The following is a 21,417-nucleotide window of genomic DNA, read 5'->3' as shown; positions in this document are numbered from 1 at the left end:
AACTTAGGAAATAAAGCAAACACATACATGCAGATAACTGAAATCCTCTATAGAACTGTCCACATGACAATCTTTTTCTCGGCTCCTAAAGGAAGCCACTGTGCTTTGGTTTTTACCATTCTTTTGTGTGTTTTTAAATTTTCACTACATGTGTATGTATCCTTTAACCATATGCAATATTACTTACATACTTTTTAATTTCATCAGAAAATTTTGCAGTTCACTTTATACACTCAAACCTATGTTGTTGCAAATTTTTCATGCTTGAGTTATGTAACTCAATGTGTCACAGTTTGGTTAGCAACACAGCTCCAAGATACTCTTGAGCAGAAAGAGATTTGACAGAGTTAGAGATGTCTATCTCTTCTTAAGCAGAAAGGATCTGATACACAGAGTTAGAGGAAGGCGGGGGAAAGGGAAGAAAGCTACCAGTGACAATATGGCTGCATGCACAAGCCTCTGATTCTTGGAATCAAGGAGGTGGCTGACAACACCACCAAGTGTCTGCCACACCGAGTCAGGTGAATTCAAGAGCTTTCTCAGCATGGCTGGTAAATGTTCTTCCATCTGCCACTGCCAAATAAGAACTCTGTCTTCCCTTCATTATAAATTTCTGCAAATGCCCCTCATTGGAAGACTAACCTAGAACTACATGGAAATGAGAGGCTGGGAAGTACAGTTCCAGTTCCCTCCTATGACAAGAAGGGAAGGGCAATGATGTCAAGCTGACTCTAGTTCAAGCCCACACTAATTCATTCACCCTCATGCCCCACTGAATGGTGCGATGTGGAGAAATACGGCACAATATATTTATCCATTCTTCTACCAATGGACATTTAGACTGCTATTCCTAAAAATGTGTAATGCATTGTACTAGTCTGTGGATCAAGACAAGATTGGTATTTTCCTTACAGTCCTTATGCCTTTTTTTCTGCTTTCTTTCTCAGATGACTATCTTAAGACCTCCAAGACTTGTTGAACAGAAGAATGATAGATATCCTATGTTGTTACCTCAGTATAAAGGGATTAATTTCAGTCTTTTACCACAGGTTTAAAATTCATTACAGGTCTTTGAATGATACCCTTAATGCGATATAGAAGTTCTCCTCCATTCCTGACTTAAAGAGTTATTTTTTAAAGATGGTTGTTGAGAATGCCTGGGTGGCTCAGTAGGTTAAGTGTCTGCCTTTGGCTCAGGTCATGATCCCAGGGTCCTGGGGTCGAGTCCCATGTCAGGCTCCAGGCTCAGCAGGGAGTCTGCTTCTCCCTCTGAGCCTCCCCCCTCTCATGCTCTCTCTCTCTCTCTCTCTGAAATAAAGAAAATCTTTTAAAAAATAAAAAAATAAATTCAAAAAGATGGTTGTTGAATTTTGTCAAATGCCTTTGTTGCATCTTTTTATCTAGTAAGGTAATTGTATTTCTTCCTTTCATCTGCTACTGTGGCATATTGCATTATATTTTCTAATGTTAAATCACCCTTGAGTTCCTGGAATATACACAATTTGATGACACAAATCCATTTAAAGATATATAGATACATATCTCCATTCAAGAATCACAGGCTCAGGGAGGTCCTCATCCAACTCAAGTAATGTAAATTCAAATAACAGACCTACATGAAGGCAGGCTCAGGATTACAAATCATTAGGAAGAAAGACTTTCTCCCACCCACCCACCTCCAGTACCCATGTGGAGATACCGCCCCACACAAGTAGGCACATTGGTTTTTTTCTGGTCTCCCTTCTCTAGAATGTGGACTTTTGGAGGTCGTAATTTTAATGTGTAAGTCTCAGTTCCAAACCCCTATCTTTCATGTGCCCAAGCTTCACATCTTGTCACTGGATAGCTGTTAATCTGAGCTTTTTTTTGTAACTAAGCCCATCAACCAACTGCAGCATCTACTCATAAAATGACCATTCAAGTTTTCAGTTCCCCTTTCTATTTCAGCCCCTGGAATTTATCTTACTTTCTTGTGAGCTCCACAATGTGCCTGAGGATATTTGTTCAATTCTGTCCAAAATTTTGATGTGCTTTGTAGCAACAGGGTTTTCAGCTCAACTGGTTTGCCCTTTTGCCAGAAACAGAAGTCTCTAAGGATGCCTTCTTCACATTAAAAGATCTCAAAGATCCTCCCCCCCACACACCTATATTCTACCATTACATCATCACTATCACTATCACCTTTGTTATCTTTGTCATTACCATGCAAACATTTAAACAATGTTCCAGACACTCGGCTAAGTGCTTTACAGAGACTAATTTTTTAACTGCACTACACTATGAGGTAGATACCTATTAATTGCTGTAATTTTATAATACATTTATTGAAAGAACTAGCTGCTATGTATTCAGTAAAACTTTTAAATAAGCTTTGAATGTGATAACAATAAACACCTCATTTTTTAAAATAGTTGCATGTATATATGCAAGATATATCCCACCTACAATTACTGATAGGGGAGCATATGGATTTTGGATTCTCCTTACAATAAATTCTCACTCCTTTTCTCCACTTCAGTCCCCTCCAGATGAGTCTGAGACCCTAAATTAAGAGTCAGTGCTCTACATAAAATGTAAGAGAAAAACTGAGTAGCTGCCATGTGCCAAGTACTGGCTTCTACAACATTATCAATACCTCATTTAGATTACGTAACTTAAATAATACCAGTAGAATAGGTTCTGTTTTTACAATTTTACAGATGAAGACATTTATATTCAAACAGATGAAATAATCTGTTTAAGATAACATAGTCAATATTAGAGTCAAGATTCAACTCTGGATCTTCCAACACCAACGGTTGAGCCCTTAGGACACATCAACAAACCACCTGTACTACATCTACCATGAGCCACAGTAGAGTTGGGTTAGTTGCCTATCGCACAACGTTAAGGGGTACGATTCATGCTGTTATCCTCACAGACTTGTATATTTATTTTGGCAATTTCCCAGAAGATGGCAATAAAGCATATCAAGGAAAGGGTACATTTTTCTAATTTAAATAAGAGCAGCAATAGTTAATAAACAGTCTTCAGCATCTTCATTTGGGGAAACTGCTACCTTCTATGAAACTCATTTTATTTAATGGATTTAACTGCCAGAAATTTTACTTGAAACCAAAATCTAGCACTTTGTAACTTCTACTGCTATTCTTATTCCTTCCCTATGAAGCCTCAGAGAATAAGTGCTGACCCACTAAGTCAGTGATTCTGAAATTCTAGTTTCTTTAAGAATCTACATGGGGAGGGTGCCTGGGTGGTTCAGCCAGTTAAGTGTCTGCCTTGGGCTCAGGTCATGATCCTGGGGTCTTGGGATTGAGCCCCACATAGGAAACTGCCTTCTCCCTCTCCCTTGGTCATTCCCCCTGCTTGTTCTCTCTCTCTTTTTCTCTCTCATTCTCTCTCTCAAATAAATAAATAAAAGAATATGTTGGGGGAATTTTAAGAGGAAAATACCTGGAATCATAAACTTTCAAGACCCCACAATTGAAATTATGATTCAATATGCCTAAGTGGGAAATAGGAAGCTATATATTTAGCAAGCGCTGTAAGTGATCCCTGAAAAACCACTGGCAGACAGCTATTGTGCCTCAATTTCTTGTGAATTTCAAACATACTGTTCCCAATTTAAGATTTCTCAACTCCAGCTCTCTTAAGATACAATACTACATAAAGAACTCAAAATTGCATTTCCTAAACCCTAAATTAGAAGAAAATAAATTCAGAATGATCCCCCAGTCCTCAAGTATATTCATGATATTTAACTGGTACCCAGTTATAAGACTTGCATATTTTATGCATTAGAAAAATATATTTCACACAAGTATCCTGAAGACATTTTTTTAAAATCAAAACGCAACATAGCATAGTAACTAAATGCCTGGACATTGAAGGCAACACATCTAATCAAATCCACTTACTATGCAACCGTGAGTAAATTAGATGTAATAGCAAAAATCATCACTATGACTACTACAAATCAACTGAAGTGAATCTCACAAACACAACACAGAGATAAAAAGCAAGCTGCAGAAGAATACACACACTATGACACCATTTAAAAACAATACTTCCTACTTCCTGGGAATACACACATATGTAATAAAAGTATACCTGGAATTTATAATATATTTAGAATACCAGTTACTGCTAGGCAGGAGAAAAGGTGATTTGATCAAAGAGGTTAATGGAGAAGTTTCAAGTCTACTAATAAGGTACTCTTTCTTAAGGGGATATGGGTCTTCCTTATAACATTCTTTACAATTTTATGATATATATTTTAAATTGATTTTTCAGAGAAAATACAGCAATTCTGAGTATTAACATTAGCAACAGGAAAAGTGCTGATGACATAATGTTAGGAAAAAAACATCAGAACACTATGCTAAAAAATATAAAAAAGCCTAGAAGGGAATATAAAAAATAATATTTCAGTCCATATAGTAAAATTGCAGATTTTTCTTTTTTATATATATCAAAATGTCCTCTAATGTTAATACAACTTTAATAATTTAAAATTATAGTTTTTTTAATTAATCAGGCAAACTGAAAAACAAATCCCTGGCTTCCTCTCTAGAAAAAGTATTTTTCAACAGTAGTCCATGAGCACTGGTGTCCTAAGCAGCTATTCCGTGAAGGATAAAATGGGTTTTATTTTCAAATAATGGAATATATGGTATTATATATCTTCTTGAAAAACCACAATGCTCATAAGCAAATGAATGCCTCTGAGAAGTCTTATAGTAAAGAATCTGTTGTGTTTAATCCAAAGTTACTGGACTCTGACACCCTTTTCTGAAGCATATTATTAGCATCACATAGAACTGACTTGATAAAATGCTAGTTCTTGTCTATAAATTAAAGTGTTTATAACATATATGACATGGTTCCCTAGACTCCCATTCAGATCTATGTAACAACACAATCTTTGATGGACAGAAATAATTCAAATATTGTAAGAAAAACATAACCAATAAGAGAAATAGCTCTTTATCTCCCTCACCCCCCTTTCTTCTCTTAATGTAACAATCACTAAGAACTTGCCCAATGCAAGGGGCTGTTCTAAGTGTATTTTCAACAGGTAAGAACTCATTGAATCTGTCAGAGGAATATGCTGAGCAGGATCTCTCTGCTTTATGAATCTATGGATCACAACACATTCAAAATACCAATGGTAATGTAACTACAAATCCTTTTAAGATATTTACCAGGTTATTTTTAAAGCTAAGTGGGATTTTTTTTTTCTACAGTAAAAGCAAAAGGTAGAAAATTTCCCCTATAGTTTTCAATGTATGTAGAAACTATAAATTCTCAGATATTAAATATTCAAAATTATTTCTAAAATTAACCATTACATATTTACAAAGTTAGTATTGTTTGAAAAATCTAAACTCCTGGGTTTTTTTAAGATTTTTTTTTAATGTATTTATTTAACAGAGAGAGATCACGAGCCGGCAGGCAGAGAGAGAAGAGGAAGCAGGCTCCCCGCTGAGCAGGGAACCCGATGCTGGACTCGATTCCAGGACCCTGAGATCATGACCTGAGCTGAAGGCAGAGGCTTTAACCCACTGAGCCACTCAGGCACCCTAAATTCCTGTTTTTAACTGTATTTTCTAAAATATTTTTGTAGGATGTCTGCGTGCTTCAGTCGGTTAAGCATCTGCCTTCACCTCGGGTCATGATCCTGGGTTCCTGGGATCAAGTCCGGCATTGGGCTCCCTGCTCAACAGGAAATCTTCTTCCTCTGCCTGCCAGTCCCCCTGCTTGTGCTGGTTCTCTTTCTGACAAAAAAATAAATAAAAATCTTTTTAAAAAATAAAATATTTTTGCAATACCTTTAATATTGGAAGAATTTCTGTGTTCCCTCTCGAAATCCCAAGGGAGTCACCAGTTCCTTTCCTTAAAGGTATCTCTGTGGGAGGAAAGAAAGGAAAAGAAGGAAGGAAGGACCAGAAGAGGAAGGAAAGGAACAGAAGAAAGAGGAGGAGGAAAAAAAGGGTTAAAAGTAGGAAGAAGAGGAGTGAGAAGGAGAAAAGAAACAAAGGGAAAGAAGGAAAGACCAGAGGAAAGAGGAGAAAAGAAAAAATGTAAACACAGCAGTGACTCATAATCCTAAAAAATGTTATGCCAAATTTTTTGATTTTTGGTTACTTTTTGATTACTCATGATTTTAGAAATGATTCAACACTTAGAAATTGACTGAATAAAAAATTATTTCTTCCATATAATTATATTTTGTCTTTATATAAGTTAATTTAAAAGCATCTTGCATCACGTTAAAAAAAAAAAAATAAAAGTGAAAAAGTAAAACTAAAAAATAAAAAATAAAAAAATAAAATAAAATAAAAAAAAATAAAAGCATCTTGCAGTACAACAAACAAAATTAAAAATCTTGATTATTAACAAGGTAATATTATGGTAAAATGACTGGTCTTTCTACACAGTCTATAGAGTCCATTGAAAAGCATTCAAAAGGGGGTGCCTGGGTGGCTCAGTAGGTTAAGTGACTACTTTCAGCTCAGGTCATGGATCCGGAGTCCCAGGATCAAGTCCTGTGTCAATTTCCCAGCTCCATGGGGAGCCTGCTTCTTCCTCTGACCTTCTCCCCTCTCATTTTCTCTCTCACTCTCAAATAAATAAATAAAATCTTAAAAACAAAGAAAAGCATTCAAAAAACAGGGTAAGAGCCTAATGAATTTGGACAAATATCAGAAAAGACTGGTTTGAGTGAAAGGAATATAAATTATAAATATATGCCAATGCTAGCTTCCTATTTTAAAATGTATTCCATAATTTAAATAATCCATTACTTAGTAAACAGTCCAATAAATATTTTGAATCAGACTGCCATAATTAATATATAAGAATGACTTGTACTTTGTGTTTTATGTGCCAATAAGATGATGGTAATAATAATACTGGAAAAGTTATAAGAATTTATACATCTGAATGGGGATAACCCCTCACTACATAAACTTAGATTTTTCTATTTTTAAATGGATCATACTCCATTATCAATTAATTCTTTAGAGGTGAAACACTTTAGCAAAGAATCAACAAATTGCATTTAGTTAATTTGTAATTAAACAGAATATAAATCCAACAAAACAATAGTCTCCCAAAAGTAATTAATAAACAAAACAAAATTGAATAAGAAATAGACAAAAAAAAAAAAAAATCACTGGGCTTTTTGCTTTCAGTAACAGGTAACCTGGAAAAATTCTCCTGTCTAGAGACCACTAGAAAAGCTGGAAAAAAACTGTTTCTTCATATTTAAGTAAAAAAGATCATGAAAATGGGAACTTGAGCTACATTCCCAACTGAGGACTATTGTCAATTCTGAAACAGAAAGCTAAGAAGCCAAGTGATGCTTCTGACAGCCTTGAGAACTAAAGCAACAGAGATTAGGATCCAGGGCCACCAAAAGTGAGAAGCCAGAAGGGGCTGCATCCCAGGAGTTAGGGTAAATGGAAAATAAGTCAACAAAAGAGCATCTCAGCTTCAAATTATCTTAATCTCTCAAACTGGACTAATGGGATCCTGGAGTAGTAGTGTCTTCATATATTTAGTAAAAACAAGCATAAACCTTCTCTGGAAGGTTTTAACCTCATTAACCTCATCTAAGCCTTCAAGTTATTTCTATAATATATTTAGCAAATATAATGTCTACCACACAATCAAAAATAGCCAGAGTAACCAAATAGATGATGAAGCAGTTCTTCACTTAGGAACTCAACATAGTAAGTGCAGAAGAAATGACAGAAGTTTGAAAACCTTTCTGGATTCTCACTCTTACTCCTTCAATGACAGATAAAAGTTGTATAAATATCTCAACCTCCCAGCTCTCTAGGTTCTACACAGTCTCCTACAGGTCTCTCATAGGAATAACCCCTAAACCTATAAGAGTAGCCTTCTCTGTAACTTACTGCATTTTGTACTGTCTTCCTTTCCTTTACTGTCTTACTTCTCCACACTACCACCCTGTTTCCTAGATAATATCCCAAATAAAACACTGGACTCAACAACTTGTCTCAGAATCTACAAGGGGCGGGGGGGACCTAGGAGAAAGGTCAAACTGACAATAGCTGAACTCACTGGTTAAGTCTTTACAACACAACATGTGCGGTAACTAGGCATTATATGCTTCCTGATTCAACACAACAGGAAGTAAACAGCACCACCACCTATGAAGTATTCTTATGAATTTAGAAGATATTGACAGGAATTCTTTTTGATAAGATATCACGGGAATCTAATCAAGCCTCTAGAGCCAACTACCAGGTAGAGAAACAAGTTAATTCCACAAAGACATAAGAAGCCAAATCCAGATTGTGGGGAATCTACAAGATGGCAAATTTCTTCAAAAAATAAATGGCTTGAAAGGGGGAGGAAGAAAGGAACTCTTAGATATTAGAAAGAAAGACTCAAGAAAAATGTAAGAAAGTAAAATGTATGTATGGGCTTATTTGGATCCTGATTAGAACAAACTAACTTAAGATATTTTTAATACAGTCAGTGACATAGGATTTTTCCCCTAATTTTATATGGTAATAATGGCATTTTAGTTCTGTAAAACAAAATAAAATCTTTATCTGTTACATAGATACATAAACCAACAGACACACACACATGCACACACATGTGTGCGTGCACACACACAAACACATCGGGGTATTTGCTAGTGAAATGACATGGCATCTGTTTTAAAACACTCCAGAGGAAAACATGTGTTCCAGGAAAGAATGAAGTAAAATTGGCAATATGTGCATAATATTTGCACTGCATAATAGGTACATGGTAAGTTATTTCATCTCTCTCTATTTGAAACTCTGCAAATATATAATTTTTTAAAAAGGAAAAGGCATTTTAAGATAGGACATTTCAAAAAAAATAGGACTTGAATGTATTAGATAGCCAGAGACCTTTAACCAGTAGTTCCCAAACTTTGATGTGTATCAAAATCACCAGATAAACTAATAAAGACTAGAAAGGCCCAGGCGTTTCTGAAGTAGGATAGGACCTGGGCCTTTGTATTTTTAATAAGCTCCCAAGTGATACTGATGCCAATCAAAATTTGAGAACCATGGCTCTAAAATTCCATCTGTTAAGCCACACTCAAATGAGAACAGCAGAGCCAGATCAATAAATCTCTGGGAAAACAAGTACTACAATAATGACTTTACTACAAAGTCCCTCAAATGTCATATACACTACGTAAGAGGGGTAAAATAGGAAAGTAAACACCCACTAACCACACCCCCACTCCCTACAGATGGGTTACTTTTTAAAACAGATGGTTCAGGGGTTCAACCACATGCTGAAGAAAGAAGGTCAGAGCATAAGGCTGTACTTTGGGAGAAGGAACTTTCTAAAAGGAGAAGAATTTCTGGCAGAAAGGGATTGGGGCAGAGAGAGTAAGGAGTGGGTGGGAAATTAGAACAAAAATAAAGGAAGAAAAGAGGAAAAGGGGAAAAGAAAAGTAGAAACAAAATAAGTGAAGAAAACAAATTTTAAAAGGAGGGAATCAGAAGACAGAAGGAAATTTAAAAGGAGTAAAACGTAAAACACTGATCCATTCAACAGACATTTTTTAAATTTATTTTTTATTTTCAGCATAACAGTATTCATTATTTTTGCACCACGCCCAGTGCTCCATGCAAACCGTGCCCTCTATAATACCCACCACCTGGTACCCCGACCTCCCACCCTCCGCCCCTTCAAAACCCTCAGATTGTTTTTCAGAGTCCATAGTCTCTCATGGTTCACCTCCCCTTCCAATTTCCCCCAACTCCCTTCTCCTCTCTATCTCCCCATGTCCTCCATGCTAGTTGTTAAGTTCCCAGTCTGTATGGGGCAGTGTGGTAGGTACCAAAAATATAACGGCAACCAAAACATGCTCTCTTTCTTCAAGCAGCATACACTCTATCGGAAAATGGCAAAGGAGGAAAGGCAATAAAAGGGGAAAAGTAAAAAGAAAGGATGGGGAAGAAGAAGTTCACTTCTTCATTCATGAGGTAAAAGTGGTGAGGAATGGAGAAGGGGAATATATGAGTGAGGGGAAGAAAAAAGACACTTTTCTGCCACGGAACCATAGAACAAATAACCTCTTTAATATTCACTTGGTTAAACTTCTACTATTTCTATCCCTGGTTATAAATCACCAAGGAAGCATAGTACTGAAATGCCTAGTTTTCATTAACAGTAGTTATTCTGTATTCCAACTTATATATTCATATGCATGTCTATAAATAAGAACTTCATACTTTTTCATTCATTATATTACCTAGAGATTTTTTAAATTTTCTTCGTGGGTTTCCTAATAACTCCAATATTTCACTTAATCGTAATGTGACCTCTGCTACCACCACAATGTCAATATCTTCCATTTTATAGCAGTGAATTACTTCATTTATCTGCCACAGAAGATAAACCCACTGAAAAGAGAAAATCAATTAAAATTTTATTACATTATAGAGTAATTTTTTTAAACTTAGGACTTCCTTGAAGTCATCATCTTCTAAACATGTAAAAATGTTAGACAGGTAAACACCCCCTTACTAGTACATCTTAATTATAAACATCAATGGTCTTAATCAATCTGTTTATATAAACTCATAAAGAAGATCCACCTACGCTTATAATCTACAAATCTATAGCCATAATGGAAAATTTATCATCTTTTTTTTATCATATCAGTAAAGATTATCAGTATCCTCAAAGTTCTCATTTTCCCTTCACAAAGCAGCTGTTAGGATCACTACCAAAGTCTTCCAAAACAGTGAAGGGTTAAGCAAGTATTTCAGGCTCCATGTTAGGTACCTTCTATCATGCCTATACCCCCAAAGTCTAGCTCATAAAATTAGCCATCACACTTTGGGAACTAAAATGAGGAAACAACATTACTTTTTCATAGTACATGGTAAAACCAAGCCCATGTACCCAATGTACAACTCATCAAGTATGTTACTGTTAAAATGTTTCCTCCTATGTTCCCAGGTTATAATATTCACACCCACTCAATTTTCTCTTTTCCACAAAAGAGCTCTTTGAAATAATCTAAAGATATTATTGCAGGGGAAAAAAACTAAAATTCCTTATTTATTTGTATTTTCCATTATTAACCTCCTCAATGAACTTATCCAAGTTTGTATAACCTTAAATGCACTATATTTATTCTTTCCTTAAAAACCTGAAATACCTTCCCACTCCCCAAAACTAAACTGCAGAAGTGCAGAGAATATACTTAGAGAAAGACTCAGTCAGCACCACATTTAAAGAATGGTAGTTATGCAAGTGGATTGATAGGGAAAATTTAGATTTGAAATGTGCATCACAACTTAAAGCAAGTAAAAGGAAACAAAAAAAGGAATACTTTATTACTACTGATTTTCTGGGTGAATTTTGCATAGTCACTTCTGGCCATATTGATCTTCTGAATTCCTAATTTGCATTTCTGCCATAGGAACATTATCATGTCCACAACAATTTCTTTATCAGGCTGAACATTCTGAAAACAAAAATGGTAAAGTAAATTGGTAAGAATAATAAGATACACATATAAATACAGTTATATAGCATTTAACGTGTGTCAAGGAACATTATAAGAGCTTTATATACCTACGGACTGAATGTTTGTGTCTATCCAAAATTCCTGTGTTGAAATTCTAACTCCCAGTGTGATAATATTTGGAGGTGGGGCCTCCCACCTTGAGGTGAAGGTAAAGCCCTCAAGAGTGAAAATACTACCCTTATAAAAGGGACCCCAGAGTCTGTCACTCTCTTTCTGCCAAGTGAGGACACAAGGCAAAGACCGCCAACTATAAACCAGGAGGGGGACCCTCACCAGGCACCAAATCTGCTGGTGCCTTGATCTTGGATTCTCAGCCTCCAGAACTATGAGAAATAAGTGGCCCCTATTTAAGCCACCCTGTTTATGGTATTTTTGTTATGGTAGCCCAAACAGACTTAAGGCTTATAACAATTTATTTAATCTTCATGACAACCTTATGAAGTGAGTACTATTACTATCATCCCCACTTTCCAGAAGAACAAACTGAAGTACAAGATTAAGTGGTTTTTCCCAAGATGAAATGAATAGAAAGTAGCAAAGCCAGGATTCAAACCCAAGAAGTCTAGTTCCAGAGTCTACACTCCAATGAACGCTCTCGGTCACTTCTGCCTGTCTAAAAAGAAATGTTCCAAACATTTTTAGGCAAGCTATGTAAGCTAATTATCTCCAACCAAATTTGAAAGTTTTATATACTACTTCCTTTTTAAATTTTCTGTGTTAAAATAATAAAGAATGGGGAAGGGGATGAATTAGTAAGGGGAGAGGAAGTAGGGAGCTGAAAAAGGATATAAACAAGGAGGAAAGAGAGACATGAAGAAACCAACAGAGCATTACACTGGGCATCAATAGATACCATGAGTATAATGAATACATCTCCTTTCAAATCAGTTATTTGGTTCTTTCCAAAAGAAAATATAATTCATTATATCTGAACTAGAAAGATAATGCATTTATGATTAAAATACACCAAACCTTAAACTCCTTTAGGGCAGCTCTAAGACTTAATGTGCATATGTAGTACCTTATATGGGACCATAACAGAGATCAATAAATGTTTACTGAATTGAATTGAATGAACTAAAACATACATTATTATTTTTTTAAAGTTGGTAATAAAAATTCCTTGCCCTGTGGTTCCTGGGTGGCTCAGTCAGTTGGGCCTCCCACTCTTGGTCTCAGCTCAGGTCTTGATCTCAGGGTTGTGAGTTCAAGCCCTGCACTGGGTTCCACATTGGGAGTGGAGCCTACTTTAAAAAAAAAAAAAAAATCAGGGGCATCTGGATGGCTCAGTGGGTTAAAGCCTCTGCCTTTGGCTTAGGTCATGATTCCAGGGTCCTGGGATTGAGCCCCACATCTGGATCTCTGCTCTGTGGGGAAACTGCTTCCTCCTCTCTCTTTGCCTGCCTCTCTGCCTACTTGTGATCTCTGTCTGTCCAATAAATAAATAAAATCTTAAAAAAAAAAATTTGGGTAGGAGCTATACTGGATTAACAGCATAGCTCTAGGCTATTAAAGTGGACCAGAATGGCTTTCTCACACTAAAGAAATTAAATATGTGGGAAAGGATAGCCTTTTCCTCCAGGGGCATTGTTTGGCCTCAGAGAGTCAGAGAAAGCTATTGAAGTTAGATTTTTGCATCTGGTTACACAGGCAATGTTACTAGAAGAAGAAATTAAGTATAGAAGAAAGTATAAATAAGTTTTGGTCTATTCATACAGTGGAATACTATGCAGTAAAAATGAACAATAAACAATCACTTACAACAACAAGGATGACTCCTACAAACAATATCAATTGAAAGAAGATACTGAAAGTATACAGAGATCTCCCTTGACTTACAAATAGAAAATACTATTAATTAAAAATGCATTTAATACACCTAATCTACTGAACATCATAGCCTAGTGTTGCCTATCTGAAATATGCTCAAAACACTTACATTAGCCTACAGTAGGACTAAGGTCCCTAACACAATAACTATCTCTTGTTATTTATTGAATACTGTGCTGAAAGTGAAAACCAGAATAGCTGTGTGTCTGTCATCCACCCTCATGATCATGTAGCTGATTGGGAGCTGTGGCTGCGGCTGCCCAGCATCATGAGACAGTATCATACTGCATATGGCCAGCCAGGGAAATGATCAAAGTTCACATTTTAAAGTATGATTTCCAGTGAATGTGTATTGCTTTTCACCATTGTAAAATTGAAAAATCTTAGGTTGAATCATCCTAAGACAGGGACCATCTATATTTCCTGTATCCAATTACATACAATATCAAAAAACAGGCAAAACTAACCCAATGAGTAAAAAGTCAAGACAGTGAGTACCCTTGGTAGGGTTAGTAAATAGTGAGGAACACAGGGGGAGCTACTGGGTGCTGGACATGTTCTATTTCTTGAACTGGATGTGTTTCATTTATGAAAACTCATTGAGCTATACACTAATAAAATTTTTTCATTATATATTATATATCAATATAAAGTTTTAAAAAAAAAAAGTAAGATGCAAGGGCACCTGGGTAGTTCACTTGGTTAAGCATCAGACTCTTAATTTTGGCTCAGGTCTTGATCTCAGGGTCATGAGATGGAGCTGCCAGTCAGGCTCTGTGCTCAGTGTGGAGTCTGCTTGTCCCTCTGCCTTTGCCCCTCCCCCAACTCATCCTCTCTCTCTTTCAAATGAATAAATGAATAAAATCTTTTTAAAAACAAGCAAACAAAAAGTAAGATACAAAGTAATGAATTTCTAAATATTTCTATTTTGGGAGATAAATATATATCACGTATCAAATGGCATTATAAAAAAGATATATCAAGTGCCTGGGTGGCACAATGGGTTAAGCCTGCAACTCTTTGTTTTGGCTGAAGTCATGATCTCAGGATCCTGAGATCACCAGCATTGGACTCTGCACTCAACATCAGGGACATACAAATAAAAACCATAATCAGATACCACCTCACACCTGTCAGAATGACCAAAATAAACAATACTGAAACAACAGATGCTAGAGAGGAGGTGGAGAACTGCTGGTGGGAATGTAGTCACTGTGGAAAACAGTATAGAGGTTCCTCAAAAAGTTAGAAATAGAGCTACCCTATGACCCAGCAATTACACTACTGGGTATATACCCAAAGCATACAAAATACTGATTCTAAGGGGCACACGCACCCTAATGTTTACAGCAGCACTATCAACAATACCCAAACTATGGAGAGAGCCCAAGTGTCTATCAACAGAGGAATGGATAAAGAAGCTATGGTACATATACAAAGGAATATTACTTAGCCACCAAAAAAGAAGGAAATCTTGCCATTTGCAATGACATGGATGGAGTAGGGTGTATTATGCTGGGTGAAATAAGTCAATCAGAGAAAGACAAATACCATATGACTTCACTTATATGTAGAATTTAAGAAACAAAACAAATGAACATAGGAGAAAGAAGAAAAAAAAAAGGAGAGAAGGAGATAAACCATAAGAGACCCTCAGCTATGGAGAACAAACTAAGGGTTGATGGAGGGGAGGAGAGCAGGGGCTGGGCTAAATGGGTAACAGGTATCAAGGAGCACAGTTGTGATGAATGTTGGGTGTTATCTGTAAGTGATGAATCACTAAATTCTAGTCCTGAAACCAATATTACACTATATGTTAACTAACCAGAATTTAAATAAAAACTTAAAATGAAAAAAAAAATTTTTTATTTAACTCTCCTACTATAATCATTATATTTGCTATCAAATACCTTTCTTTTAAAAATTAAATACTTGTCACAAATATTTAATAAACCCAGAAGAAATAAAAAACATTAAACAGTAGAACTTCTCAAGTCCCTTACTGTGGTTTCACTTTTCTGAACAAACTTAATAAATGCTCTATCTTTGTGGTTTTCAAACTTTTTTTAGAATTAGTAAAGCCAAATTTTCAAATGAAATTCTATTTCAGCATTGTATATAAACCTAATAGAAACAGGTTAGGGTGTTACTACCCAAAGCTGAGCTCCTGAGGGAACTTCGGCAAAGCCCTGGGGATCCCTGGAATTCAGTTTTAACACCAGCGATGTTCTAGTTACTTAGACATTCATACCCACAAATCATCATCTCTACTGGCCATTGAGTGCAAAGTGAATCCAAATAATAACCAAGCACTGTACTCATGGACTAGAAAGCAGTATTTCATTAAGAATATTAACTCTAACTGAAATGACTGCCTCACTTCCTTCATTATTTTTTTTTAAATTTTATTTATTTATTTGAGAGAAAGAGACAAAGAATGAGAGAGAGAGAGCATGAGAGAAGAGAGGTCAGCAGGAGAAACTGTCTCCCTGGCGAGCAGAGAGGCCGGTGTGCGACTCGATCCCAGGACTCCGGGACCATGACCTGAGCTAAGGCAGTCGCCCAAGCAACTGAGCCACCCAGGTGACCTCATTTCCTTCATTATTAGAAATATAGCTAGCCTAGGAATTTTCCAAAAAGGAACAAAATGGATTATTATCAAAACAGACTTAAAATCAGAAGTCAGATTATGACTCAACCCCTTATTTAATGATTAAACAATATAGAATTTTGGCAAGGTGCAATTCCTGTGATATTTTAAATCTGGCTTTAAATTAGGTACAATAACCTCCTTCAACACTATTACAAAGTATCCAAAAAAGCAATTTCACCTGGGGAGAGTCACAGACACAAGAGTATAAGGTTGCTGCCAAATGGAAAATGTCTTCTGAATACCCAGAAGTCTTCACACAAGAATCTAATTCATAAAAGAGAAAAAAATGAAACAAAAAAATTACAAAATTTCAAATAGAAAAGGCATAGAAATACTGAAATTCTACAAAATGATATAAATGGTATCTGGGCAAATATTTCATGTCACTAAGATATTTCTGTATGAAAACTAAGTGGGCTCTAATGCAATTAAAAGAAACTATTATCATTAGTCTGCGATCTATATACCAACTACATTCAAAATAGAATTGAAAAGGCTTAAAATATTAAAACACATGTAAAATATGGCAGTTGAAATAAAATAACAAAAATATCTATTTAAAAACCACTAGGAAAAATATATATATATCACTGTCTAGTAATTGAATTGTCTTGAAATGACTTAAGAACATTATAAAACATTTAAAAAAACCCTACAGGATTAAATTATTCTTGCCAGTCTAAATATAGAGGGTGCAGATTTTAGTTATATACACAATAACTTTTAAGACTTAAAATGTTGGAATGAAAAACTGCTCCTACTGAAAAAAGATGGGAGACCACCAAATCTTGCCTTGCCAAAGTGAACTGATGGCTTTTGATTTACTGCCCTGCCTGCTGATTTCTCATTTACCAACAAGGTAGCAGCTAAATGGAGCCTTCTTCATCTACTCAGAATCATTACATAGAATAAAACCCAACATCCTTACAAGGTCTAGAAGCCTGCAGGATCTGGCACCCAGCTATTTCTCTGCCTGCATTTCCTACCACATTCTCAAATTCCACCAGCACCAACAGTACACTCCAGACACATGTGCCTCCTTGCCATTCCTTCAACAACCAAGCACACTTCTGCCTCAGGGCCTTTGCACTTCCTGTTTCCTCTGCCTTGAATATTCTTTCTCACTTTGCCTAGAGAGCATATTTTATCAGACAAAATTTTAAGTTTCCAAAAAGGTAAATAAATACTCACCGTGAAAAATAATTTTCTTAACATAAATTTGAGCTGACTGTCCTTCTTTACAGTTTTCCATGGGAAAGACCAAACCCTTGTTTCTCTTTATGTTGATTAAGGGTTCTATTGCAACAAGAAGAATTAAATCCTTTTCTGCTTTCTTGGACTCTGGATCATCCTGCCTCTAAGAAAAGTTTATCCCATAAGTTAATTAATAACTCAAAGGCATCTTAACAAAATTAAAACAAATCATTGGTTTTGTATATGTTACCTGGAGAAAATCAATAAGTTGCCCAGCTAAAGAGTCAAATAAACTCCATTCCTCATAAGTAAAAGCCAATTTTACAAATTTCACAGCAGCATCTATAGAAATAACATTTTTCCCTTTTACAGTAAGTTGCAAAAGAGATGTTTGTGGAAAATCAAGCATTCCATCTGCACCAGTATTTGACACTAGAAAAGGAAAGAGAGAGGTTTGAATGTCATTCATGGAAAGACATATTTACTGAATATTAACTAACAGATACTTCTAGGCACAAGGGAAACAACGGAATAGAAGCAAATACAATCCCTGCCTTCACAGAGCTTATACTCTAATGGAGAAATGAGAAATCTTGGCAGGGAAATACAGGGTGTTATGGGGACAAATAAGAAGGGCATCAAACATGGGTTTATGGTGGGAGAGTGGTCAAGGATGTCCAGCCAAAGAAACACGGAATCGCAAACACATAGAATTAGCAAGAGTTAACTAGTCAAGTAGGCAGCTAGATATTACAAATTGAAAGCTCAGGAAACAGGTCTATAATAGGGATACAGCTTTAGAGTCATCATTACATATCCATAGTAAACAACAGAAGCAGCCATGGGCAATGTACAGCTGTCTAGGATAGGAGAATTACGACCCCCAACATGTAAGAGAAGGGCAGAGAGAGAAAAGGCTGCAGAGAAGAGTGCTTTTCTAAATTCCTTTCTAGGAGTATTCAATAGTAACAAATATTAGAGTATAAGGGAAGAAAAGCACTGAGAAGAGACCCCTGGATTGAACAAAAAGGAAGTTGTCCATGACATTCTCCTCAGAGGGCTTAGGACAGAGGGCTGTAGACTGTATAAGTAAGAAGGAAAGAATCTAGAACAGTGGAAATGGACAATTCCTGACTATAAAAAGAGAAAGAAATACAGGGAGGAAGCTGAAAGAGGACATGGGAGAAAGGGGCAGTTTGGAAATGTTAAGCTAAAAGACTTCAAAAGAAGAGAAGGAACACCCTTTCCATTTTAATGAGAGACAGCGGAAAGGATGGGTATAAGTGAAGGTAAGTTTTCAAGTGTGGAAGAAGGAAATCTCATCTGAGATCATTTTCTTCATGGAGAGGATAAGCCCAAGCTGTGGCAGAGAAATTCCTTGCCTACAGATCAGCATGCACATGTGAGGATGCACACACACAGTGACACAGACACACACACACACACACACACCCGAAACTCACTTAAAAGTACACATGCTAAGGTCTAGGCTTTCACCTCTCTTTCCAGGGAGACTGTGGACAAGTCAGCTGACTGCTCCAGAGCAACAGAAGGTAAGCTCATGAAAAAATAAAGTTAAAAACACAAACACTTTGAAACTTTTTCTCTTTGAAAAAGAGAAGATTTTAAAAACATGAAGCAAGAATAAATTGCTGTGAAAAAGAATCAAATTGAGATTAGGTATAAATTATTTTATTGTTGAAACAAAGAATTCAATAGATGAATGGAACAGAATAGCAAGAACCAAAGAACAAATTAGTAACCTAGAAAGTTGGATCGAGAAACCTTCCCAGAAGGCAACAGAAAGGAATAAAGAGATTAAAATAATAAAATAGGGATGTTTGGGTGGCTCAGTCGGTTAAGCATCTGCCTTCAGCTCAGGTCATGGTCCCAGGGTCCTAGGATTGAGTCCCACATCAGGCTCCCTGCTCAGCATGTTGATTAGTCAGGGACGGCTTTTAAGAAAAAATGAATTGGGCCTTAAGGGATACTGAGATTCAGAAGGTCAAGGACAAGATAGTGGGAAAAGGACAAGGCAGGGGGAGAAAGGGCAGAGAACCCCAGAAGGTATAACTATACCCCAGACTTCCTCCCTGGCAGCCCTTAGTGCTGCTGACCAAGCACAGTCGTGGCAAGGAGAGCCATATGATGAGTTTTGACATGTGAGAAAAGACCACTGTCCCTTCCATGCTGGGCATTATGGCCTGCACAAGATTCTCCAGAGCTTTCTCAAATCCCCTATGGCAGAACAATGCCAACTTTCAAAATGAGGGCTTCTGCTCAATCTGACATTTTAAAATTTAAAAAATTTTATGAAAATTTGAAAATATTGGATCAAAAATCAAATTTTTTTCGTCCTATTTAACAAACTAATAGAAGATATTTTTAATGAAAAGAAAGCCTAAATCATTTTATATGTATGGGAAATTTTTAATTAATAGTTAAAAACCTTTCCACAAAGAAAATTCCAACTCCAAATGCCATCACCAGTAAATTCAATCAAACATGTAAGAAATAACAACAGTCTGACACAAAATCTTTCAGATAAGAGAGAAAGAGAGTGTATGTACTTCTCAACTCTTTATATGAGCTCAATATGTCCTTGAAAGCAAAACCTAAAAAGGCACTACAAGAAAGGAAAATCTCTCATGAACAGAAGCAAAATAATAAACATTAGCAAACAAAATCAAATTATATATCAAAAGGATAATGCTTACCTCCACATTAGATTTATTCCAAAAATATAGTGGTTAACAATGAGATAAGCAATCAATGTAATTTGTCACATTAACAGAAATAAACTAGAAATCCATTCAATCAACTCAATAAAGCCAGAAAAGGCTTTTGATGAAATTCAACAACTATTCATAATTAAAAACAAACAAAACTCAGCAAACCAAGAATAATAGCAACTTCCTTAATCTGGAAAAAAAGTTATCTTAAAAAACCCTTCAGCAAACATCAAAATTAATGGTAAAATGTCAAAAGCTTTCTATGTGAGATCATAAATGAGACAAGAATATCCACTATTACCACTTCCATTTCATGTTTTATTGGATATCTTATCCAATGCAATAAGCCAAGAATTGCAAGAAAGAAGAAATTAAAAGATTAAGAACTAGAAAGAGAGAAATACAATAGTCATTATTCACAGGTAATGATTATACACCTAAGCAAATCCAAAAGAAAATCTCATAAATTATTTAAATTATTAGTTGTGTTTAATAAGATTCCTCAATTTAAGATTTAAAAAACTGGAGGGGCTGCCTGGGTGGCTCAGTGGGTTAAGCCTCTACCTTCAGCTCAGGTCATGATCTCAGGGTCCTGGGATCGAGTCCCGAATCGGGCTCTCTGCTAGGCAGGGAGCCTGCTTCCTCCTCTCTCTCTCTTTCACTCTGCTTGCCTCTCTGCCTACTTGTGATATCTCTCTGTCAAATAAATAAAATCTTAAAAAAAGAAAACAACTGGACATCATTTTCCCTTTTTTAGATTTTATTTATTTATTTAACAGAGAGAGAAGGATCACAAGTAGGCAGAGAGGCAGACAGAGAGAGAGAGGGAAGCAGGCTCCCTGCTGATCAGAGAGCCCGATGCAGGACTCGATCCCAGGACCCCAAGATCATGACCTGAGCCGAAGAAAGAGGCTTAACCCACTGAGCCACCCAGGCGCCCCAGGTATCATTTTCTTATATGTCAAATACCATACTAAAATTTTTGTCTTTCATGTTATAACATAATATATTATTTTAACAAATTATTTACTTATTAAAAGTTCTTTTCCTGCCATAAACAGTTCTGAGACAACATCACGAACTTCTACTTCATCTGTAACAATAGATCCAGTTTGTAGTGTGCGCCTATTTGAGTCAGAAAGAGTTTCTAAGACGGCCAGAAACCGGGATGCAGTGCTATCCAACATCTCATCCAACAACCGCTCTGTGACAGTACGTGGCCATGGCAACTGGAATAAAAAAAAAAAAAAAAAAAACTACAGTCCACTTTTTTAGAGTTCTACAGTGTTTAGTATTATAAGCAAAGATAAGCAAGGAATATTTCATTAATGCTAAAAGAGAGAGTGGCTGGCCTGTCAATGAGATGGCTACTTTTATGGTGTTCATTTCCAAGGTGTTTCTCCAGACTCCATTGATGTCATGACACCATTACATCAAAGACT

General features: G+C 36.2%; 1 protein-coding gene across 2 annotated transcripts in view; it reads right to left on the bottom strand.

The window, feature by feature from the left end:
* CFAP54 (cilia and flagella associated protein 54) overlaps positions 1–21,417 on the bottom strand; it is a 316,944-nt gene that overhangs the window by 262,341 nt on the left and 33,186 nt on the right. For both annotated transcript variants that reach the window (XM_059186580.1, XM_059186581.1), the window contains exons 9-15: positions 21,006–21,204; positions 17,494–17,675; positions 17,241–17,406; positions 16,228–16,313; positions 11,369–11,503; positions 10,280–10,430; positions 5,832–5,908 (exon numbers count right to left, since the gene is read on the bottom strand). In XM_059186580.1, coding sequence (XP_059042563.1) covers positions 5,832–5,908; positions 10,280–10,430; positions 11,369–11,503; positions 16,228–16,313; positions 17,241–17,406; positions 17,494–17,675; positions 21,006–21,204 — 996 coding nt within the window. The remainder of the gene's footprint in view (positions 1–5,831; positions 5,909–10,279; positions 10,431–11,368; positions 11,504–16,227; positions 16,314–17,240; positions 17,407–17,493; positions 17,676–21,005; positions 21,205–21,417) is intronic.

This window comes from Mustela lutreola, chromosome 8 (assembly GCF_030435805.1).
Source record: "Mustela lutreola isolate mMusLut2 chromosome 8, mMusLut2.pri, whole genome shotgun sequence".
NCBI lineage: Eukaryota > Metazoa > Chordata > Mammalia > Carnivora > Mustelidae > Mustela > Mustela lutreola.
This window is presented reverse-complemented; position numbering and strand designations above follow the sequence as displayed.